Source organism: Bidens hawaiensis, unplaced genomic scaffold (genome assembly GCF_021521415.1).
Source record: "Bidens hawaiensis isolate Kalapana, Puna unplaced genomic scaffold, B.hawaiensis_p1.1 tig00018766_1, whole genome shotgun sequence".
Lineage (NCBI taxonomy): Eukaryota > Viridiplantae > Streptophyta > Magnoliopsida > Asterales > Asteraceae > Bidens > Bidens hawaiensis.
Window position 1 is genome coordinate 313,176 of NW_027492850.1, and position 25,763 is coordinate 338,938.

The window sequence follows — 25,763 nt, forward strand, 5'->3', positions numbered from 1 at the left end:
AAAAAAAACACAAGCAATTTCACATCAAATTATGAACACAAAATGTGCCAAACAATCGGTTTATTCATTATTTTCCAATTTTCAATTGTTAAACTTACTTTTTTTTTAAAAAAACATGATGAATCTAGGGAGAGATGCATGTATAAAGCCTTGTAACAATAGTTAGTAAGTCAAAATTTAAAAAAATAGGTGAAGCGTAGTGTTAAATTAGTGACAACTTCCGGCATGTAACCTTTAATAAAAACTTGGTTTATTTTTGTATTCTGGTTGATTTGTTTAACCCATTTAGCTAAACATATTGACCCGTCAATCTATTTAATTAAACATTTTGAGCCACTAACATGCCTCATTTATCCAATTCTTAAAACACCAACCTGATTTACACATTTACAAATTGATTACTATTTATCAACGCGTTTAACACATTCAGATAAACGGGTTAAAACACGTCGTATATAATATTTTGCTTGCTAGTTTCACAACCCACAAACCGTCAACCCGACATGATTTACACCCCCTAGCTCACGTTCAAACGTGCGAATCACGTTACAACTTAACAAAATCAACCAAACCCGAATAAATAACTTTCGGGGCAAACTCATGAAAACCAAAAAACCAATGGGATAATATCATCAACACACCCATAGTTGACGATACCGAATTGTATTGTTCACAAAATAATATTATTCAATAATATTATTCAATTAATAATATTTCTTTGGGTTCTTCTCCTTCGCTTCTTATGCGGATTTGGCTGTTTTTACACCAACACCATAATCATAATAATAATCATAATCCATTCCATATTATTATTATTATTATTATTATTCTCTCTAAGAAAGAATAAGAATTTGTTCTTAGCATTCAATTCCAACCTCCTTATCAATTTCAAGATCTCAACCTTATCCTTCATTCATGGTCAGTTTAATTCTATTTGCATTTTATTTTCCCCCGATTTTTCGATCCAGTTTATTAATCAACTGATTAAAGCCTCAATTTTTGTTGCATTCTACTGGTTACAAATTTACTGCTTATTATTACTTCGGGTTTAGTCTTTTAATTTCATTTAATTTTGTTTTTTTTCCAAGATTGTTGGTGAAAATACTGTATTTTAGTATTATATTGTTTAATTATCTTGGTTTTTATCAATTTTTAATTTTTATGAATTTTTATTAATTTTAAGAATAGGGGATTATTTGCAGATTTGAATATTATATGGGTTAGGTCAATTTTATTTTAAAGTTATTTAATTTTATGAATTGGGTCAATTTTTGATTTATTAGTTTTTTTTTTTTTTTTGTGTGCAGATGTTAACAAATGTATGAAGAAATTGAATTAGGGTTTTGAAGCATGTTGAATAAATGATGAACTGGAATTAGGGTTAAGAATGGTGAATGATAGATGAAACCAGTTGGTTGCAGCTTGTAGAGGCTGCATTCAAGCATGTTGATTGCTTTCAATTTGATGCTTAATTGTAGTGAAAAGTTGGGGTTTTGCGACACGTTGCGTAATAAATCACATTCGGTCGGTATTGGTAATCTGCAAGCGAGCGAAGAACACTGTTTCAACAGTGTAGAAGCCTGTTTTTGGACCTTGGAAGTCCATTGACAAATTGTTCAATAACTTGCTAGTGTAACAATAATGGAAAGGTAGTTTACATTTATATTGTTATTATATATATATTTATTTTCTTTTTTATGGCTTCTGATGATGAATTATTATTTACAGATATAAATGTATAGAAGAACTTGGAGATGGAACTTGTGGAACTGTATATAAGGCCATCAATCTTGAGACATCTGAAATTGTTAGTTCTTTTCGCTTAACCAATCGCTAATATTATTCTTGTTTAAAGAATCTTTTTAGAAGTTAATCTTGAACTTCTAAAACGGGATGTGTGACTTTGTATTCAATTTATATTTTCCTTTATAAAGTACATATATTTATCATTCTTATCGTGTGTATCATAGGTTGCGGTTAAGAAAATGAAGAGGAAGTATTATGTTTGGGAAGAATGTGTGAATTTGCGGGAAGTTAAGGTATTTTATGCTACTGTTAGTTACTCTTTCTTACGTGACGTCAAACTAATGACGCTGTATTTTTTTATTTTTCTTCAAATTAAACGATACAAGATTTACTAAAATTAAACCTTTTCTTTTTTGGTTTTGATGCAGGCCCTCCGGAAACTGAATCACCCGAACATCGTAAAGCTGAAGGAGATTGTTAGGGAGAATAATGAATTGTTTTTCATATTCGAATACATGGTATTTTAGTATATTATATATAACTGGTTTACTATTTATTTTGGTATTTTATATATTTTATATAATACACTTTATTCGTTAGGAACATAATTTGTATCACATAATGAGAGAGAGGCAAAGACCTTTCACAGAGGAAGAGATAAGGGGTCTGATGACTCAGCTTCTTAAAGGGCTTGCACATATGCATAAAAGCGAATATTTTCATCGGGACCTAAAACCTGGTATAAGTTCTACTTTTGTATCTTGTTTAGAAAGTTTATATACGTTTGAACGTAATAAATTATTGAACATTTGTTTACAATTTTAGAGAATTTGCTGGTGACCGACAATACTATTAAAATTGCTGATTTTGGGCTGGCTAGAGAAGTGTCATCTTCACCTCCGTTTACTGATTACGTCTCCACTCGCTGGTGAGTACTTTGTTCTTTTTTATATTTTTCATTTTTATTAGAATATACAACTTATTCATACTAGCAAATAGTAATTTGGATGACTGTTATATTGAGTATATATTGTCTACTTTGACAAGGTATCGCGCACCAGAAGTTCTGTTACAATCTCCATCATACACTCCTGCCATAGGTATGCCATACGCGTCTCTTTTGTATCGTTTTCTCTTTTCTTATTCTTCATTTTGAGGGTCCCGTCATTCTCCTCACATGAGTTGACTTAAATGCCATTGTGATATAATAACAGATATGTGGGCGGTTGGTGCTATACTCGCTGAACTTTTCACTTCGTACCCGATGTTTCCTGGTGAAAGGTGACTTATCTTGATAACTGAATGATATCAGCCGTTCCAGTCAAACCTTATAGATGATTATAGGTGTATTTACCTTTATTATTATAATTGAACAGTGAAATAGATCAGTTGTACAAGATATGCTGTGTTCTTGGCACACCAGATTTTACTCTCTTTCCTCATGCAAGGAATGTTGCTCGGTTAATGGATATCCGTTGTTCAGATGTGAGTCTTAATTAAATATTTATGTGATCTCTATAGGTGGCAATTATGCTAATTTGGAAATAAGTCAAAAGAGGTCACAAATCACCAGAGTCTATTTTTAATGCGTACTAAAGCGTTTTCATTCATAATCTAAATTGTTACCATGATAATACTGTTTTGTTGTATGCTAATCATGTTTATTCATGATACCTGTGTAGATTATGCCTGCTAATCTCGCTGACCTGATCCCAAATGCAAGCTTAGAAGCTATTGATTTGATCAAGGTGAGTAACATATTATAGAATATGTGTTATGTGAACTTCTAATTGGCTTGTTCAGTTAGTAGGCTACATTTTATGTATGTCCATCTTATGAGTTTGTTTCTTTGGGATGTAGCAACTGTGTTGGTGGGACCCATTAAGGAGGCCAACTGCAGAGGAGTGCTTACAGCATCCGTTTTTCTATGTAATATGTTTGTTCAAGGCGTTTTCTAAGTCTTAATATTTAAGAATATTGTTAAACTTTCTCACATGATGCTATATATAGGGTAATACGTGGATTTCTCGTCCACTTGGGGATCCACTTCAACAGACAATGAACAGCATCGGTGAGTATTTTTTTTAAAATAGATTGATTGGTGCAATTTAGAGGCGTCGACTAATGGGTGGGTTCCTCAGTTTTGAAACGGGTCAAAAAAGTAATTTTTGCACGGATTGGCCCGAAAATATGATCACAAAAATTTCATTATTTCAATAATATCCCTCGGTTTGAAACGGGTCTGGCCTGAAAATCATTTTGCCTAACTGTGTAATATGATCACAAAAACGTCATCCCAATGATAATTAATTTTCACTGTTGGGTGAATCTTGACATGCGTCCTTTTTAGTTAACGAGACATGATATGGATAAAACGTAACCGCACTGACCTGTTTTTGTAAATGGACTGAGATTCTCACCCTCGAATATGCCATTGTTGTAGTATGATGATGATATATTATGATTATTCTGCAGGATCACAACCAAATCTTGAGTTAAATCTCTGGGATTCCAGCCATAAAAAGGATGATTGTTTCTTGGGCTTGACCTTAGCAGTGAACACTAGTGTGCCCAATATCGGTAACATTTTAACCCTTTTTGTCTAGAGCATGTGAAGTACTTGTTGATATATACGTATAGAGCTTACAACTTTTTGTAAGAAATTAGTTTGATACGTGTTTTACCTTCTTTTTTTCTTTTTGCAGATTTGGTTCATAAGACTGGAAACAGAAGACAGGTTAGTTTGTAGGGACGTGTTCAAACGGGCCTTGAAGTTACTATTTTTCTTAGATAAACGAATTATTTTATAACTGGATTTTATGTTTTCATGCAGGATCTTATGTTTTGCTCAGATTATGAGGATGAAGCACGACACTCAGGTACATTTCTATCCTACAAAACGTCGTTCTCCATGCTTCTTGGTGGAAATAGTGATCAACTCTCTTTTGCAGTTTTCTGGTCACTCCTCCCCCGTGAACACCGTGGAATTCCGTCACCTGTAGAATCTTCCTTGTCATTGGCATTCAGGTTTGAAGTTTAAAATGACAGTAGCTTTACATATTAGATTGTAAATTCTGAATTATATTAGATCAAATGTAATATCTCATGGCTTATGTATCCATCATTCTTGATATGATTTCTCAGTGGTACAATTCCTCATTCAACAATGGGAGTTCCTCAATCTGGTGGATTCAGAATGCCATCTTTGCAGCCTAATTTCTTGACCATGTCTTCTCACTACCAGCAGCAGGGTCACTGTCGTTGACTGCAACTCCTAACCAATTTCAACCGAGGCAGGCCTGGCCCGGCCCGTGAGGCATCTCCGTAAACATGTTTTTTTCTTTTTGTTTATAATGAACATATGAACATTGTCCCCAACTATTATGGAGTTGTTTTTTTTCAAATTATGTATAAAGATTAAAGACAGAAGTTAAGCACCAACATGGTACATGTAATTTTCATTGGTCCCGGTCTTTTGAGGTTCATGTTTAATTTTTGGTTTATACTTTCATGATTTGTTAACGCATGTTATTCGTTAGATTATAATATCAAACGATTGAACGTAAAATCTTTGTTAATACAGGCTGGTATGAAAATGCTAAAAAAAAGTATATGTATTGCAAAGCAGCCAAATAAAACAAGAAACAAATTTATGGTTACAAAACCTGACATATCGGTTCAAGTTAAGGTACACGATTACGTTGTTTGTTTACATATCATTAAATTACAAGCAACATATGAACACATGATGATCTAATATTATGAGGGGTGATATATACCCGTATCAGCATTCAATACAATCTAATGCAGATACGAACATAATTATCTCCAATCTATCTATGATCCTTACACACCCTACTCTACAATTGCTACAGATTACTTGCAGTTAACCCTACCAGATTACTCTTATGTTCGCACGCTAAGTTTTTGCATCGCGGCGTTTACTTTCTCATCCGTTATTGTCTTGTGGTTGTCATAAAAATCTAGTATTTCTGTCGCAACTTTCTCCACCTGTCACCAATAAAAAAGGGAAAAAAGAAACAGAAATAAAGACGACAATGAGCAGATTACCCCTTTTCCGTCACAAATTACTAAATAATTGTTGATCCTTAGAAAATTCGAGTTTAAACACGTACCATATTCATGTCAACTCTTAGCTGTTCAAACCAAGCTGTGTTGTCCTTATCCTTGAGCATGCTTGCAACATATATGCAGGCTAACGCAATTGAATGTGGTGGGTATATCAGAATTAAATCCATTTTATAGCTGTCATTAATAAGTCCCCTAAACAATATAATACATAATATCTGTGTTAGTTGCTAGACACGTGCATTATCAAAGAAACTAGCGTAAACAATTTGTTAGCAGAACGTTCACTAGTTGAGATCTTACCAGGTCATTTGAGTTGCATCACTCATCCCTGCATCTTGAAGCAACCTGTTCACAGAAACAAATATCATAAGAGCACAATTACAAGTGGCAAAATGGGCGTGGAATTGGATAACGGGTCAAGAGAGGTAGTTATAGTGTTTGTTGGGCTAGGTACGGTTGACCCGAAACACTTTGTCCCTTATTAAAAAAAATAATTTTGATGCAAAATATTACAAAAACAATAAGAGACTTACTGAGACAAGGCACGATAAGGATGGAATACAACTAAATAATAGTTTAGTGCTTCTAAAATTTTCATTTCCATTTCAAGGATATCTTTGATTTCATATCGGTACTTATCGTCTGAATCTGTAAACACAAATACGACGGGTGAGGTGTTATTAAGATAACTTTTTTAAAACCTAATTTAGAAAATAGATTATGCTGGAGTTTAAGAAAAGAGTTTTACGTAGTTTTTTGATGTAAAATACAAGCAGCCTTGCTTGAACAGTGCTTTCTTCTGCTTTTGATGCCAAGTATAAGCATGTTGGTGCCACAAGGCGTGGATCATACTCCGTCATACTTCTCCTAAAACCAAATAGATGCAAACAATTGTTTAATTTTTAATACATAACATTATCATAGCAAGTCACTTTACAAACAGGGTATTATCAATGTAAGTTTCAGTTAATCATATTCATTTCAAGAACATCTGACAGATACAAAAATGATTTTGAAAAAACAACAGTTGAAATACGAGAGTTTTGATGTATATATACCTTGTATAAGTACGTCTCATGTATGTTACAGCAGTCGCTACAACCCTGAAATAGTAACTGATGCAATGAGAAAATGATAGCGAAATAAAAGAAAATATCAATTTTGTACCACAGGCGTCGACGGTACCAGGCCTGATCACCTGGATAGGCCCGAAATCGTAAAAAAAATATATTTTTTATATATACATATATATGTAAAAAAACTGTATTTTTATTAAAAGAAACAACACCAACCCCTTTTTAATAAAAGAAATCACAATTACTATTGTATTAGTTACTTTTTTTATATATAAGTTATCGAATTTATATTTTACTTAAAGCCCAAATTTTTACTCGCCTTCGGCCAAAATTTTTTTTAACGATTCTTGGGGCAGCCCTATTATGTAAAAACTATTGCTGGGCAAAAGTGCAAAACAGTGATTTAAAGAAAAAATTGCATTTACTTTAAGAGATATTGAGTAAAAAATGGTTCAGCTCATTTTGGGATGGAGGTGATACATAAATATATGATGTATTCTCCCATTACAACTCATTGGTACTCATGAAATAGTGAATGTTTTAGATGCATAAATGTCTAATAACTACGAGTCATAAAGATATTTGACAGCTAAGACAGAAACTAACCTTTGCCTCACTTTCACATTTTGGGCCAATCTTGCAATATCTGATAGAAAACAAACAAAAATGAGAAAAAAAATTGGATCATATTTAGGATAAGTTAAGGTCCTAGTTGGAATAACACTTTTTGATATAACCCAAAGGTAATGTTAATAAGTTTCAGACTTTCATCCTACTAAATATTGTTCATCTAAAGCACCACAAATCTTAATCACAACATAAATACTTGCACAAAAAACACTCATCCATTTCAGAAAAGGTATCAACTAATATTGGATTGATTTTAACATCATAATAGGGAATCTATGCTTCAAATCTTGAAAGGAAACTCTTGGTGTAAAGTACGTTTGACCTTGAAATCATCATTTTATCAACATAAATGACATGATTTCCGTCATTTCTAATACAGTTCCATATGAAAGTAGGGCTGACATAACATGCCAGGCACGACCAGATAAGACGCATTTACCTATGGTTCTAGACACGAACACGACACGATAACTAATCGTGTCATGTTTTTCAAACATGAACGTGAACTTGTTTGGAAACAGGTTACACGGCACGACCTGTTTAGAAGCACAATGAATATCACATGTAGTGAAACAAAAAGTTGCCAAAAGTTCATAAAATCTTAAATTAATACATAAACCTTAACATACTCGTAACGAAGGCATATTTCATATATTTTATTTTATCTTTTGAATTAAAAATATAAACAGGTTAAAATCGGTCATTAACACGGGTTTAACCAGTTTTGACAAGAATTTAACCGCCACGTGTCGACCTAATTAAGACATGAAAGATGTTAAAGTCAAACCCAAACTTGAGTCAGTTTGGCGTCGTGTTAACATCAGAAGTTGCCATGAAAGGCGGTTATAACCTAACAAAAATCTATAGCTTTTGCCAGACCTACCTACCTACAAAATACTGAGATGTAAATGTAATCCTGTCCTAAATTGCAATTTCGTACATGCTAGTGAAGTCAATATCATGCAAAATTGATGATGATCCAGCTATGAGTTAAGAGTGAATTAATTTAAACAGACAATGATTGATGAACATATATATGTATGTATTATCTCACTATCAAAAATTATATTATAAGAGAGAGAAAAAGAGAAGGTAGGTAGGTAGATAGATAGATACAAACAATTGGTCATATGCAACTTGATGAGTTTGAAATCTTCAAGCGTGATTCCTCTCTCCTTGTCAAGGCTGTGTACCACGTCTACTTCTTCTTGCTCCACTAATTGCTTGCTTCAACCACAAACATCAATCAATCAATCAATTTCAAATTACGAGTATTATTAATCTCATAAATCACTAATTAAAAGTAAATAATCTTACTAGTGTGTTGATGTCCAGAAATCGGTGGCCATTGCTGCTGCCGGAGCATGAAATTGTGTGCAGAAGTAGAAGAATAATCAATCAACGTCAAGTGGGATCTGACTCCATCCTTGGATAATAATAATAATAATAATAATAATAATAATAATAATAAATATCTTCTTCAAATATGGATCTCGGGTATTCACCCGGTTCCTATTTTCGGATATACTTATTTATAGCAAACGAAAAAAAAACCTAAAAAATAAAGTCATGATAAGCTTAAAAGGATGTTAACATGTGTTTGTATTGATCGGAAAAAATAAAAATAAATATCATTAAACAATTTGATAGGAGTATCAATACCAGTGTTTACATCTTGCCAACTCACTTTAACGCCCAGAACGTTAAGATATATCCTCGGGCCTAATATCCATGAATTGATTTATAAGATTATGTATTCATTGATCAGCCAATTAAGCGGACCATGTAATATCTTTAGTTTGTATTTGAAAACAGAAAGGAACTAAACAAAGTGGTTGCACATAGGGTTTTTCTCGAATACATGTACATGTACCCGTATTTGTATCCCTACATATCTATTGAGTACGGGTATGTGTACCCAAATTTACTGATTTTAGGTATGGGTAATTTCGGGTACGAGTATTACGGGTATTGGTACCTGTTTAGATTATGTAAGGGCTTTTATTACGTTTCTGACACTCATGACTTTCATTTCAAAACAGGATTTTCAAAACCTAATATAATCAGTTGAACAAACCGTGTGACCCCTTATTAGTGGGCCGTTGAGTCACTTGGCTCGTTTATCTTTATGGTTATTAGTTTATGTTTAGGTCTAGTAGACTAGTACTTTTTTTTAACACTTATCTTGGGCTTGTGTTAGTTTAGTTTTGTTGGGCTGGTTAGGGTTGCCTGCAAACGATTTGTTTGTTTTGATGAGTAACTCCACAAATTAGTAACAAGATAGAATGAAAAAAAATGCTAATACAATTGAAATGTTTATAATCATTAAAAACCGAGTTTATTAAAATAAGAACAAATTGTGAATTTTAACAAACAAGATGTCTTTGGACAAAATCAAACTGATCAGGCTCTTAAATACTATGAACCTAATCAGCTAGTGAAAAGGGGAATCCATTGAGATCTTCATATCACCATAAACCTTAAATTCTATAAAGATTCATATTCAGAACTTGAACCATTTACAAAGATAGTTAAAACTGGATTTGATAAATAGTCGTTTATGTATCTCAAATCTGGATAAATAGTCGTTTATGGAAATTAATTTAGAGGTGAACAAACCGGTTTCGGACCCAAACCGAAACGGTTTGGAAACCAGATTGGACCAGTCAAAGCTAAAAAATTTCGTTTACAAAACGGATTTACTAAAAACCCATTTCCGGTTTCAACAAATCAGGTTTCCAAACTATAACACTCAATGTGGTTCCAAAATTGGATCAGTCCCAAACAAGTTCTCATTTCCATTTCAGATGACGAAACGCATCCCAACTGATTCATACACAGTCAGATGAGTGAATTCGTCACGTATTTTTCAAATTTTCATATCACCACCACTAACAATAATAACATACATTAAACATGCTAGAAATTGACATCGATTTCATTCATAACTAGTGTTTGTTATCACAGCATCTTTTGCACCAAAAAGCACTAATCTCTTTACAAAACTTGACCCTCATGCCAACTTTCTAACAAATCGTCTAAGACTATAGCCGATAAACCCTTCAAAACACTTTCAGTTAGATCCAGATCAAAAATCCATGTATGTCAAAAAATCAAGCTCCCTACTCGCAACCGCACAACGCTCCTCCTCACTTTCCACCCGACCCCGACTGACCACCATCATCATCCTTCCTCTTTTTCCAGAGCCGCTGCGCATCAAACTCCTCACAACTTCTAGCCTTCGATGCACCAGACAGGTTCACAGCATTATACACCTCTGGTCCCGACCCCCCATTCATTTTAGGCATGTTAACCGGTTTACCAGTCTCAACCGCACGAAACGTCTTGTGGCAGCTTCGACACATAAGTGTTTGGTTCACATACACCTTATAATATTCATAATGCATATTGCACCCATGACAAACAGTCCAAAACGTACCTGGTGCACGCGCCACCGGAGCTGGAACCGGGGGCTGAGGTGGAACCGGTGCTTTAGCTTTCGCTTTAGGTTTAGGTTTCGGTTTTTGTTGGGCTGGAGGCTTCGGGTTCTTAGGCTTTGTAGTGGGTTTAGGAACTACTTTAACAAACTGTGGTGGCACCGATACTGACGATGAATACGCGCTTTGAAACGAAACTTTCTGTTGGACTCTGGTTCTCTGGTTATACGCGGACCGTTTGGACTTATCCGACAACAAATTCCACGCTTCCGAAAGTATCTTAAACGCTCCATCCGCACCAACGGACTTGTTTTTATCCGGATGAAGCATCAACACCATCTTCCTATACTGTTTCCTTATGGTTTCATCGTCATCGGACGGTTTTGCATCAAGAACCGCGTACCAATCGGACTCACCGTTGATCTTCTTTTCATGAGCAATGTATACATTAACGGTGGTTAGCATTTGAGATATGCCATCGAGGCCGGGGTACAAAGTTTGCGATTTCAAAGTGAACTTTTTCGCACCCGGGAAATCTTTATCTTCTAACTTCTTTTCGGCGATTGTTTTCGCTCTAATCGCCTCCTCCTTATTGCACTCCATTAGCTTTAATACTGTAAAATAAAATTAATCAATTCCACAATGTCATCCTAATTACACATAATAATCACAAATTTGAAAAATCATGAATCTCGCATAATAATATTATCCAGGGGTTACAAAACGACACTGAATCGATTATTAACGATGAAATGAAACTGGAAATGAGTGAAACCTAATTATGATAACATGGAATTAAATAGTACGATTGAATCAGAAATCAGTAAATACCGGTTCAAGGGGGGATGACGGATTAACAACTTGCAATCAATTTTTACGATTTCGCCATCAAATGCAAAGAAACCCTAATTTTGTTCTAAACCCCTAAATTTTGAGCAAAATGGTGAAAGGGTTGATATTGGATTAATGTGAAAATCAAGAGACCTTCTAGAGCAGGATGAGGTGGGTGGGTGTGTGAGTTATCGTTAATTGTATGGTTGGTCCTTGCGTATTGTTCGTATTACAATTTTGTAAACATTTATTCGAATTTGTAAATTATAAGGTTTGTTTTTAGGGTTTTGAAAGTAGGTATTTGAAGAGGTAGGTCCCAGCAGAGCCCAGTTGGACCCGCAAAACTCACCTCAAAGAGGGACGTCTGTGCAGTTGAACCCGCAAGACTCACCTTCAACAGGGACGTCTGCGCAAAGGCTAAACTCGCAAGACTCACCTTGAAGAGAGACGTCTGCGCAGAAACCAACTGGATCCGCAGGACCCACCATGCTCAGAGACGTGACGTCCTTACGCGCAGTACGCAAGCTGTTCCCGCAGGAAAAGCCTCCCAATGGTCCACGTACTCCGCCTGTTCCCGCAGCAACGGATACTAGCCATCAGGGAAGGCTACCCGCGCAGCAAGGCTACACGCACAAGGCACTTAACTCAAATAATTCAGTAATGTCACCTGAAGAATGAGTGAGCAAGCCGGGAATACTCCCCGCACAAAGCCGGGAAAACTCCCGCCCAAATGAGCCAGTCCGTACGATACTGGAGGATCTTTTGTACTGTACCTGACGAGGTATGGACAAAAGATCAGACCAAAGCTACGACAGCTCACTGACAACAGTACAACGAGCAGCATGCTCTATTACTTAATGTCACTAACAGCCGCTGCCTACTCACCAACCTGTCGTAGCACGTGCATAGCCTGCAGTTGGTGGAAAAGGAATAGTACACAGCCGGCCTGGTCACTATCAGCAGCTGCCTACCCACCAACCACCAGCATGGCATGTGCGTAGCCCACAGTTGGTAGAACATGAATACTATTCAGCCGGCTGTACCTTCTTGGAAACCTACCTTCGGCTATAAATACTCCAACACCTTGGAATGGTATGGACACATTATCTGATATCATCTCATTATCTTATCTTCTCTAGCAATCTCTTAATATACACTTATATTCAAGAGCAATCTAGTCTGATTCTCACGCCGGAGGGTGGTCACAAGGAGGTACCCCCCCCCCTTCTCAGTGACGAGCTCACGGTGTCTGTTTTGCAGGTCATCAGAAGAACCATCTTTGCCGGACCTAACCCCTCGTGGGAACATCTACTTAACCCCCAGATTATCCGTAATCTGCCCGGGGTCGATTAGTGTTTCTTCATTGGCGCCATCCGTGCATAAAAGCTAGAACTACTTCTTTTTCAGTTTTTTCAAAAATTCTGGAAAGATGGTTAACGTTACTCCGGTCCCAGGGCCAGCAAGTAACCAAGAAACCCCGGTAACTAAAACCCCAGCTACTGGGGGGAATACCGGCGAGTTCACAATATTTACGAACACTACTCCGGTTACTCAAGCCGGGGCAAGTGCAGTAAATTTTACGAACACTACCCCGGTTACCCGAGCCGGGGCAAGTGCAGTAAACAATCCTCTACCTGGGATTCACCGATACCCAGGTGGAAAGACAACAGACGAGACCCCCCCACCAAACACTTGAACAAGTTAAAGCGTGGGCGGAAGCACGTCAAAAGGAATTCCAAGCTGAGTTGGACGAACGATTACGTTCCATCCAACAGGCTGACGAATTCGGAAGCACTCGACAACAGCTCAACACGAGCAATGAGTACGAGTACTTGAACGATGATTCGAAGGAATCCGACACCGACGCAAACCCTCGCCACAGAGCAAAATGGAAGCGTAAGGAAACGGACTTCCAACCGAGAAGGCATTTCGGAGAAACCTTCAAACCAAGGAATGCGGCGGGAAACCCGCGTGACTTCTCCAAAACCTTCAGACCAACTGCTGCAAATGCGGGAACGTCCAAATTAGCAAGGGACATTGCGGAAGCAATCGCCCCGAAAAGTTCCAAACAAATGTCCAATATAGGCACATATGATGGTATATCTGACCCAGACGATCATTTGAACAGATTCATAGCGGGGGAAACCGTCAGCAACTGGACGGAACCCACGTGGTGTTATATGTTCCAGATGACGCTGGTTGGAGCAGCCAGAGCGTGGTTTGACCGTCTACCGGTCCACCACATCTACGATTGGGCAGACTTCCAACAGAAGTTCAGCCAACACTTCAGTCAACAAAGAAAGTACACTGAAGAACAATGGAAGATCCTCAACTGCATCCGAGAGGAAGATGAGTCTTTGCTAGACTTCATCACTCGCTTCAACTCAAAGAAGCTGAGTCTGGGCGCTATTAGCGAAGATCTTGTTCGCGCTGCTTTCATCCAGAGCGCGAAAGATCCAGAGCTCATCCGCACCTTAACGGGTAAAGACGGCATGCCATCCACATGGGATGCCATCATGACAGCAGCTAAACGCTTGGCGGAAACGGAAAAGCAACTGGGTAGAGATCTTCCCCAAAGCACAAACCTCTACACCCAGAAAACAAGAGAAAACAACGTCCTTACCGCCCGACTAAACAAAAAGAGGAAGCTAGGTATTTGGCAGTCAAGGGTAAACTTTGACACCTCATCCGGCTCGCACCCTCGGTTAGGCGGAAAGGACAACAGGCAGTCGAACCGGAACTCCAGATGGACGCCACTCACCAAAAGCGTCACCGAGATATTCGCCACTGAGAGGCTCCCATGGCCAGAGGCTCCAATTATCCGACAGCGTCCAAACACTGATCAAAGCAAATTCTGTGACTTCCACAGGACAAGAGGCCACAACACCGAGGAATGCGTAGACTTGAAGGACATCGTCGAAGCATTTGTCAGAGATGGGACGCTCAGGCACCTTGTGGCGTAATGAACGCTGAGCAGGCTAATGCGTGTTGAACCCCAGTTGGGAAAAACACGAAACTGCAGCTTCAATGTTGGAGACTACATACTGCGTAAACAACGAGATTCCGAACCAAGTGCATATCGGCTCGATGGCACTCCCATCCAAACAACATGGAAGGGAGCTCAATTACACAGTCTGCATGTAGATCAATTCCAAACTTGTAAAAGAAAAGGCCCAGAGCCACTTCTAATGGAAATGATTCTCCTTATCACATTGACGCTGATAATCTTACATTTATACTTATGAACTTTCCACACTGATATGCCGGTTTTCACCGCATACATAAGTGGGGAAGTAAGTCGTTGCGTGTGGAAGGCGGCAAAACCCGCATAAACACAAAAAACGGCCAACCTTCACGCAGGTCAGTTATAGGTAAAGTTGGGTCATCCCACTAAATGAAAGTGCCGGTCCTACCCGCACAAATCATGATAGAGAAAACCGAATTAACCTATTGACAACTGCGCGTCGAACGGTTAATTTATTCAAAACACTGATATGCCGGTTTTCACCGCATAAATAAGTGTGAAGAAATCGTTGCGTGTGGACGGCGGCAAAACCCGCGTAAGCACAAAAAACAGATGAGGACAACCTTCACGTAGGTCAGTTATAGGTGAAGTTCAGTCATCCCACTAAATGAAAGTGCCGGTCCTAACCGCACAAATCATGATAGAGGAAACCGAACTAACCTATTGACAACCGCGCGTCGAACGGTTAACTTATTCAAAACACTGATGCCGGTATTCACCGCATAAGTGAAGAAGTCGTTGCTGTGGAATGCGGCAAAACCCGCATAAACACAGAAAACGGCCAACCTTCACGCAGGTCAGTTATATGTAAAGTTGGGTCATCCCACTAAATGAAAGTGCCGGTCCTAACCGCACAAATCATGATAGAGGAAACCGAACTAACCATTGACAACCGCGCGTCGAACGGTTAACTTATTCAAAACACTGATGCCGGTATTCACCGCATAAGTGAAGAAGTCGTTGCTGTGGAATGCGGCAAAACCCGCATAAACACAAAAAACGGCCAACCTTCACGCAGGTCAGTTATAGGTAAAGTTGGGTCATCCCACTAAATGAAAGTGCCGGTCCTACCCGCACAAATCATGATAGAGGAAACCGAACTAACCTATTGACAACCGCGCGTCGAACGGTTAATTTATTCAAAACACTGATATGCCGGTCTTTACCGCATACATAAGTGGGGAAGTAAGTCGTTGCGTGTGGATGGCGGAAAAACCCGCATAAACACAAAAAACGGCAAACCTTCACGCATGTCAGTTATAGGTAAAGTTGGGTCATCCCACTAAATGAAAGTGCCGGTCCTACCCGCACAAATCATGATAGAGGAAACCGAACTAACCTATTGACAACCGCGCGTCGAACGGTTAACTTATTCAACATACTGATATGCCGGTATTCACCACATAAATAAGTGTGAAAAGTCGTTGCGTGTGGACGGCGGCAAAACCCGCATAAACACAAAAAACGGCAAACCTTCACGCAGGTCAGTTATAGGTGAAGATCGGTCATCCCACTAAATGAAAGTGACGGTCCTACCCGCACAATCATGATAGAGGAAACTGAACACTAACATATTGACAACCGCGCGTCGAACGGTTAACTTGTTCAAAACACTTGGAAATTTGCTAAGTTAAAGTATGCACGAGCGAATCATATATGGTTTATGCGGCAAAACAAGTGCCAAATTAAGCTATAATATGCATGAGCAAGTCATATAACGTCTATAAAGCAAGTCATCCAGTGAAAGTGGCGGTCCTACTCGCACAAAGATTTATATATTCCATAAAAATTCAAGTATTACAAGAATGGCCGGGTATCTACCCGCCTACAAGAGTGTAAATCTATACAAAAACATAAACCTATCCTAACAGTGGGAAAGGGGTCTCAAGGTTCAAACTTCAGGACCACTACCTCCAAACCCACTTGTACCCGCACCATCAGTTGGCTGTGGCGGTTCAAGGAAAGTCTTGAGGATAGTTAGCTCATCATCAGCGGCAGCAACTTCGTTCACCTTCTCCACCACCGGATGCGGGAAGGCAGCATACTGGTTCACTGCTTGGTCATATGCAGCTTCAGTATCTACATCATATAGAGGGAAGTTGGAAGGCGGGATGCCCTTCTCAACGAACCCTAGACCAAGCAGGAAGCCAGCCTTTTCCCCATCCTCATGAGAAGCGTTGAGGGCTGCGCTCATGGCATCGTCATATGATGTGTCCGTGAAGACTCGATGCACAACCTACAACAAGAAAAAATACCAAGTATCAAAACCTTTTCTAAGTGCAAAGGAAAGCGAAAAGACGTTATGAAGCTAAGCTTACCTGCGACAATGCTTCTCGTAGAAGCCATTCCTTGGTAACCAGAGCCTCCTTGAGGGCAGCTTGAGCTAGGTTACGGGCGCGTTCGGCTTCACTTTTATTAAGGTTGGCAAGCAACACTTCCTTAGCAGCAGCCTCTTCAACGCCCTTTAGCTTACGCTCAGTATGGTCAAGCATACCCCTCTGGTCCAAGATCTCTTGAAGCTTCTTGGCGTCTTCCATGGCCAAGGCGTCATGAGCCTGCTGGAGCCTCTCTAGTTGGGCTTTGAGCTCCTCATTCTCAGCGCGCAGAGGCTCCGCAACAGCTTCAGCCTTGGTGGCCCTCTCGGTTGCGTTCCGCGCAGTTTCCTTAGCCAACCGAAGCTGTTCGTTAACAGCTTGGGTAGCCTTGGAACGGGCCTCGAGACGGGCCTGAACTTCAACCTCAAGGGCCTGGAAGGCCTTCTCCTTCTCCGCAGCAACGGCGGAGAGTCTCCTGTTCTCCTCCCGGATAGCCCGCGCCTGAGCTACTTTTTGGATACGAGCCGCCTTTAACTTGTCGTTTTCACAACAAAGCAGCTCGACGCGCGGCTGCATCCGGGCAAGGAGAATTCGAAGCTCGTTTGTCAGCCTACCCTCCTGGTAGCTCGACATAGCTTCCCCCAGCGCCCCACTTGGAGCGGCGTGGCGCCCCCACTCGACGCAGTCCACAGCCGTCCGAAGGGTTGTTCCTCGGCGGATGTTCCAACGTGGAACATACACTTCATTGGAATCCGACACTGTAAAAACAAGAAACAGTTAGGAAAAGATGAGATATATATAAAAAAAAAAGATAACAGGCCAAAATAACCCTACACACCTGTAGGGTCGATGACAGGCCTGTAGCCGCCAAACCCATCACCCGAACCTAACGGATATCCATCCAAGAGGTCAGGCAGATGGGAAGGAGGCAGAGATTGGCTAGAAGCCCCAAACATACCTGCTGAACCGGCCGGGGGCGAGGTGGTCACCGGTGCCGGAGGCAAGGTTGAAGCCGCCGTCGTAGAAACCAACGGAGGTGAACTCACAACCGTGGTCGCCGCTGCGGAAGAGCCTGCAGAAAATATCACCGCCGACTCAGTGAAGGAATCAGTGAATATGGCACTGACAGCCGGCGGAGACGACGTCACAGTTGGAACAGTTGCCTCAACCGAGTGAGCAACTAAACCAACACTTGAAGCAGGCGCAGTCGCCTGGGTCATCGCCTCGGGTAGGTTGACCAAACCTACCGTCATGGGTCGAGAGGTGCTCCTCCCCGCTCCACCCTGGAATGCGGTTGCATCCACGCCTGCATGAAAACATATTTAAATATAATGGCGGAAAGATATGAAGTTAAAGTTAAAGTTTACACTTACGAGTCCTCTTGAGCTTGAAGGTGCGAATAGGCGGGGACGAACCCGATGGAGCCGACCTCTTCACGCCGGTCACCGTCGTACTAGGCTGCCCGGAGGTGACAGCTGTCTCAACCTCCGGAACAGTGGTCTCATCACCACCAGGGTTCCCCGCCACCTCTTCACTCTCGGTCTCTGACTCTGACCGGTTCCCCTGATCGGCAGTGGAGGCAACCTTCGCCTTACCCTTCCCGCCAGCAGCCTTCTTCTTCCGCGTGAAGAAAGGACCATCTGCGGATTCCTCATCAGAAGATGACAAAATTAGAGGAATTCCAGCAGAGGTTTGAGCATTGACAGGGCGAGGGTTAAATAACTCCTTACCTGGCCGCGTGGCGGTCAGAATCGGGTGGCCCGTCGGGTAGACCTCCACAAACCGATCCGCCGTTTGCTCAAGGATGGGCAACTCGTTCTCATCAAGAGCACGAGTACCCAGCCGAGTGGGACCACCAGCCTCCCGCGGATGCAGAAGTGATTGTAAGTCATTCCCCTCTGAAATAAAAAGAGAAACAGTTAGAAGAAAAACTCTAAATCAGCAAAGAAGACGGAGCATACCGTGAGGGATAGAGTTCAAACCGTATTCAAGGACGATGGGAACCTGTGGCGCCTCCGCCTCAGCATCCTTCCACACCCGGCTCATACCGAGCATCACCATCCCGGACTCCGCAAAGCGGTAAACCGGAGACTGGATCCGGGAAATCTTGGAGAACCATTCCGTCTCCTGGTAGTTGGAGGCGTGAAGGTTCGGGAGAGCTCTCCCGTTCTTGAACGTCATTGCTATGGGGACGACGCGAGCGGAGATATAGAAGAACTTCCGCTTCTAAGACCGAAGACTGCGCTCGGTAGCGCAGATCTTCAAACCCTTGATCCGAGTGACCAAGGTATACCACCCCTGGATGCACCTCTAGGAATAGAAGGTCATCAGGCGGTCAACATGGGGCTCCACGCCCAGAATGAGGCACACCCATTCAAAATGGCGAATCTTGGCGATCGCCATTGGGTGTACCTCCGTCAGATGTACACCGTGTCTCTCCAAAACACGGTACACAAACTTCGTCAATGGGAACCTAAGATTCCCATAGATGAAGAATGCAGCATACACCCCTATTTTGCCCTTGGGGGCATCGTACACCGTCTGGTGTGGCTCAGGAAACTCAGGCTCGAAGGGCTCGAGCATGAACTTCCTGACGATGTACCGATAAGCGTCGACGGAAAGAGCACATTGGCACTAGCCGGCAGTACTCTTGTCATCCTTGTCCGACGTGGACGATGGATTCTCGAGGTATACATCGGACTCCTCGACAGTAACCTCAGGATCATGAGTAGAAGACATGTTTTGAATGTAAAGAACGATTTCAGGAGAATGCTCGACAGAAAAGTTAGAGTATTCGCCGGAAATCGTTTAGAAATAAAAGAGAGGTGAAACTGTGAGTTGAGATGCATCCTCTCCTCCCTTTATATACTCATCGCAATGAATGCGATGAATTTAATGCGGAAGAGAGAGGAAAGCGCAGGTGCAATGAAACTATGACACGTGGAATATGCAAGCTGGCAACAACTGTTGACAGGACGCGTGCCGTAAACTTCGCGGCCACGCGCCCGAAAACTCGCGCCCACGCGCCTGAAAAAGCGTCTGGAATGACCATATACTGTCACGTCGCCATAACTTCCTGCACGTCCTAACACTGTCAGAAGAAACCGACGGACGACGTTTCAACAGTTTGGACTGTTCTTATCCTTTCACCAACTCTTCGAATTTCAAAAAGATTCAAAAAGATTCAAAAGTAAGCGGGACTATACCCCTTACCTTGGCAATCAAGTAACTATAAGACAGGTGCGAGTACAGTGTTAAGGCAAAACCCTTCACATACTTAGCACCTGCAGGGAATTGAAGCCAAGAATACCTCGGCAACCAAGTAACTATAAGACGGGTGCGGGTACAGTGTCAATGCAAAACCCTTCACATACTTAGCACCCGCAGGGAATTGAAGCCAGGAATACCTTGGAAGTAAAGTAACTATAAGACGAGTGCGGGTACAGTGTCAAGGCGAAACCCTTCACATACCTAGCACTCCGCAGGGAATTGAAACCAAGAAGGATCTTCTGGGCCATGCTTGCGGAAACGGGAATAACATCCCCGCATAGCGGGAACGTCGAGAACTAGATTGTTTGAAGCTCCAAGATGGAATTGGTTGTTTTAACATAATTGATCACTATGTTCAAAACTACCAAAACCTCATGGAGAATCTACACAAGTGGAACTCAACGCTCCTGACTTGCGAGGATGTTACAGACCTACCCGCATCATACCCAAAGATCAAGCAGAAAAGTCGGGAATTTCTGCGTGACATTAGGACTTCCGCGGGAAGAATCCCCATGGAAAACCTTAAAACTAAACCCTTTTCAAAACCCTTTGCTTAAGTCCAAAAGTTCACCTCACTTATAAACAATTCATGAGAAGAACATTGGACTGGGGGGACTTGAAGAGGTAGGTCCCAGCAGAGCCCAGTTGGACCCGCAAGACTCACCTCAAAGAGGGACGTCTGCGCAGTTGAACCCGCAAGACTCACCTTCAACAGGGACGTCTGCGCAAAGGCTAAACTCGCAAGACTCACCTTGAAGAGAGACGTCTGCGCAGAAACCAACTGGATCCGCAGGACCCACCATGCTCAGAGACGTGACGTCCTTACGCGCAGTACGCAAGCTGTTCCCGCAGGGAAAGCCTCCCAATGGTCGACGTACTCCGCCTGTTCCCGCAGCAACGGATACTAGCCATCAGGGAAGGCTACCCGCGCAGCAAGGCTACATGCACAAGGCACTTAACTCTTAAATAATTCAGTAATGTCACCTGAAGAAGGAGTGAGCAAGCCGGGAATACTCCCGCACAAAGCCGGGAAAACTCCCGCCCAAATGAGCCAGTCCGTATGATACTGGAGGATCTTTTGTACTGTACCTGACGAGGTATGGACAAAAGATCAGACTAAAGCTAAGACTGCTCACTGACAACAGTACAACGAGCAGCATGCTCTATTACTTAATGTCACTATCAGCCGCTGCCTACTCACCAACCTGTCGTAGCACGTGCATAGCCTGCAGTTGGTGGAAAAGGAATAGTACACAGCCGGCCTGGTCACTATCAGCCGCTGCCTACCCACCAACCACCAGCATGGCATGTGCGTAGCCCACAGTTGGCAGAACAGGAATACTATTCAGCCGGCTGTACCTTCTTGGAAACCTACCTTCGGCTATAAATACTCCAACACCTTGGAATGGTATGGACACATTATCTGATATCATCTCATTATCTTATCTTCTCTAGCAATCTCTTAATATACACTTTTATTCAAGAGCAATCTAGTCTGATTCTCACGCCGGAGGGTGGTCACAAGGAGGTACCCCCCCCCTTCTCAGTGACGAGCTCACGGTGTCTGTTTTGCAGGTCATCAGAAGAACCATCTTTGCCGGACCTAAACCCTCGTGGGAAACATCTATTTAACCCCCAGATTATCCGTAATCTGCCCGGGGTCAATTAGTGTTTCTTCAGTATTATTATTGAGTTTTGCCTTTGATGGTCGTATGTGTTTTGTCGTTTACTCACCCATCTAAGCGGATTTTTGTCGTTTCATATCTAATTTAATTAATGTACGGATCTGGTTCACTTATTATCTTTTTTTCTTAGGGTAATATAATAATTCAGACTAAAATGAAGTCGGGTTTAAACAGGTCGTTTAAAAAAATACCAAAACAAATTCACCAACTATATATTCTTAGCTTCATAGTGTTGTTTCCTTGGCTACGGTGGTTGTACGTCTTCAGTTGAGTTTATTGTCGTACGCGTGTTGTCAGTTGTCTTCTTGTGAACTTGTAATAGAAATATTCCGGTGAGGCCAGTTGTCTTCTTGTGAACTTAAGTAATAGAAATATTCCGGTGAGCCCGGCAAGTTGTAACATGTGTGGAGAATTTGAGGAAGCAAGCGGTCATTTTCTTACCGCTTGCCATTCTGCCACTGCGATTCGGAAAATCATTAGCACGTGGTGTCGGATTCCTTTCATCTATCTCATTTGAGGCTATTAAATCTTTGGATTATCTTTAAAACAAAATATCGATCTGCGTTTCAAAGTGTGTTATGAAAAAATCAGTGTAATTTTATGTTGTAAGCTTGTTGTTTGTGTTGATTCCTAGCGCCTTGCAAGCCGTATTTAATGAAATTAACAGTTTCAAAAAGAATAAATAATAATCCATAACTAGTTGCGTGAGACGAATGGGTATGTCGAAGAAAGGAATGGGATGCTAGGTTTGGGAGTGGCTAGGGAACAAATGGCTAGGGAGGAGATGATGAGTAATGAGTATTTTTAAATTTTATATAATTGATAAATTGATAATTTTCTATAATAATAATAATAATAATAATAATGTTAAATAGTTATTTTCTTTAAAGACTTTTTTTTCGAAAAGTGATTATAAAAAAATACTAAATCTATAAACCACATGATATAGAGATCAACCCTATAATTTAGGGATGAGATCGGGACCGTACCCGTACCTATACCCGTACCTGTATCCGAAAGTACCCGTACCTAAAATCCGTAAATCTTGGTACCCATACCCGTACCCGAATATATGGTACGGGTAAGGGTACGGATACAGGTACTTTGGGTACGGTACTCGCTTTGGTACCTCTTTTTTTTAAATATCTCCACTAAACTAGGTATCGGTAACAATACGATACTGACAATCAATTATCTATAATACCAAAACCGTAATACGGCAATCAAAACATAATACAAAACTAAAAATGAAACACATCAGCCATAATATAAAATCCATTCTTGATTCCCTTTTCCTTTTCTTAGTTTATTGTTTCCTCAATTTATATATAAAAACAAGAGAGAAAGTTAATACATGTTATTTAATTATATACAAAATTACACATACATGAAATAAAAATATACGAATACACAATATATGAATATACACATATAAAATTGAGAATGAACTTATTCAACTAATATATATTATGTCTTGAAAATCCCGCTTGAAAGTTAAGTCATAAGTGTTGGAAACCTAATAAAAGCCCCTACATATTCTAAACGGGTACTAGTACCCGTAATACCCGTACCTATAATCTGTAAATTTGAGTACCCATACCCGTACCCAATAGACACATACTGGTACAAGTACGGGTACTAAACAGGTACGGGTACGGATACGGGTATTTAGAAAAAAAACTCATCCCTACTATAATTTGTCCCAAACCATAAAAATCAATAATATAAGGGGACAATATAATTTACACTCAACTATGTGTTCCCATGTAAATTCAGATCTGTTTAGAGTGATTAGCTTTCAACACATACTAATAATGCTAGGCATGATATGTAGTGTTCGTTAACAACCTTTCACTAGCTATGATATATTTTTATATACTGATAATAAATAAAATAAGTAGAGATTGATACATGAGGCTTAAGTTTTCGGATGGGCTTGGGAGTGGGTTAGAAATCCGACTACTCAGGTGGAAAGGTTGGTGTGGGAGGAAGTTTTTAAACTCATGATTGTTGCTGAAGGTTAGTGTGGGAGCAAGTTTTTAAACTCATGATTGTTGCTGATCGTGTTGATGGCCCAGACTCTTGGGGGTGGCTCGGGAATAAGTTTGGAGTCTTTTCAGTAAATTCGGTTAAAAACTTGCAGAGAAGGACAGAGATTCAAGTAATAATTATGTTATGAAATAGAGTAAATGGGTCCCAGATAAATGCAATATTCATGCTTGGAGGGCGGAGTTGAAACGAGTTCCAACTTGGGAGGCTTTAGACAAAAGGAAAATTCAAGGTGTGAGAAGTTTATGTCTCTTTTGTGATATTGGGCTGGACACTATAGACCATTTAACAATTGTGTGCTCGGTAGCATCGATTGTGTGGGATCAAGTTAGAAGTTGGTGCAAAGTTCCGCCTTTTTTGGGTTCTTAGTTAGAGATGTTCTGGAGTTGTCTAAGTCTGTGTGGGATACGGGAAACGGAGGAGGAGGTGTTCCACGAGATCATGATAGTTGCTTGTTGGAGTATTTGGAAAGCGCGGAACGAAAGAATTTTTGAAAAGAAAGACATCAAGATCGAGTCAATAATTGTGGAGATCAAATCTCTAGGTTTCTTATGGTATTACACTAGATCGAAAAAAGATAAAATTAATTGGTTAAATTGGTGTAAATTTTCTTTTATGTAGTTGTGATTTAAGTGGGTCCGTGGCTGTCCTCCGGCTTGTGGAGGGTGCTTGTCCGTTGCCTTTCTGGTTGTTTTATAAAAGTTAACTTTTCGAAAAAAAAATTATTATATATAGTCACTTAAATCTGAAAAGGGTATAACGATATAACGGACCACAAAAATCTAAACAATGTCAAACAAATATAACACAATGTTGATTGATATAACACAAAACAAGGAAAAAAACACAATCATCTAGATAATAATTATAAACTCTACAAGGTAGAAATCGAAAAGTGAAAACCTAAAATCTAATATCGTAGAGTTCGACGTAACGATTCCAATTATGCTAGTTTGAGTTCAATTAAAATCCGTTTGATACTTTCCTATGACTTAATAATTTTAGAAAAGGGCGAAATTATTATTAGACGTTATTAATTAGCGTGACTCACACTAATAACGTCTAATAATATCTCCCAAGACTGTGTACAAAATTGATGCGTGAAACTAAACTTGTTCTAAGAATATAAGTTACCCGTTCAGCCATCCAATCTAACAATACTATTAAAGCATTATAATTGGTTCACATGGCAATCAACTAAGCTGTCCACCTATGTTGCCAAATCACCATGTTTCCATTTTGATTTTTTCCACGTATTTATCTTTTATTTTATTCCACTTAAATTTGAAAACATTAAACGCAGCCCAAACATTCATAATCCACACTCAATTCCTAAACTCATTATTCTCTCTAACAACCTCACGAACATATCAACCCTAATTTTCGGCCGCTCATATCCGACATCTACAATATCTAACAACAATTGATTAATCATCAGAGACGATGCAATAAGGATTTCTCCAATACTGTCGTGTCCGTTCAATTGATTATTCATCAGGGACGATGCAATAAGGATTTGTCTGTTTAATTAATGGTTGATCAGACAAGATTGAATATCGAATTGTTTTCCGGTTAATATATTCAAGGTAATTTTCTATCATATGTTA

The 25,763-nt window shown here is 40.2% G+C and overlaps 3 protein-coding genes across 4 annotated transcripts; 1 reads left to right on the plus strand and 2 right to left on the minus strand.

Moving 5' to 3' along the window:
- The first annotated feature begins 706 nt into the window (after positions 1–706).
- LOC143557001 (serine/threonine-protein kinase MHK-like) lies at positions 707–5,218 on the plus strand. Its single transcript, XM_077046178.1, has 18 exons — positions 707–918; positions 1,308–1,649; positions 1,729–1,807; positions 1,971–2,039; positions 2,175–2,264; positions 2,347–2,485; positions 2,572–2,674; positions 2,794–2,846; positions 2,961–3,027; positions 3,123–3,231; positions 3,429–3,494; positions 3,607–3,675; positions 3,757–3,817; positions 4,222–4,326; positions 4,452–4,483; positions 4,580–4,625; positions 4,698–4,773; positions 4,891–5,218. The coding sequence occupies exons 2-18, from the start codon at positions 1,642–1,644 to the stop codon at positions 5,009–5,011; spliced, it is 1,293 nt and encodes a 430-aa protein (XP_076902293.1). The 5' UTR covers positions 707–918; positions 1,308–1,641; the 3' UTR covers positions 5,012–5,218.
- Positions 5,219–5,379: 161 nt separating this feature from the next.
- Positions 5,380–8,985, minus strand: LOC143557003 (cyclin-C1-2-like). Its single transcript, XM_077046179.1, has 9 exons — positions 8,862–8,985; positions 8,665–8,771; positions 7,521–7,560; positions 6,897–6,941; positions 6,587–6,705; positions 6,372–6,486; positions 6,139–6,183; positions 5,883–6,030; positions 5,380–5,757 (listed from the first exon to the last, which is right to left on the minus strand). The coding sequence occupies exons 1-9, from the start codon at positions 8,891–8,893 to the stop codon at positions 5,653–5,655; spliced, it is 756 nt and encodes a 251-aa protein (XP_076902294.1). The 5' UTR covers positions 8,894–8,985; the 3' UTR covers positions 5,380–5,652.
- Positions 8,986–10,422: 1,437 nt separating this feature from the next.
- On the minus strand, positions 10,423–11,930 carry LOC143556986 (uncharacterized). 2 transcript variants are annotated; one of them, XM_077046167.1, is made up of 2 exons: positions 11,813–11,930; positions 10,423–11,587 (listed from the first exon to the last, which is right to left on the minus strand). In XM_077046167.1, the coding sequence occupies exon 2, from the start codon at positions 11,582–11,584 to the stop codon at positions 10,694–10,696; it is 891 nt and encodes a 296-aa protein (XP_076902282.1). In that variant the 5' UTR covers positions 11,585–11,587; positions 11,813–11,930; the 3' UTR covers positions 10,423–10,693. The 2 variants fall into 2 exon arrangements, with proteins under 2 accessions (XP_076902282.1, XP_076902280.1); XM_077046165.1 differs by having other exon boundaries at positions 10,423–11,595.
- Between the last annotated feature and the right edge of the window lie 13,833 nt (positions 11,931–25,763).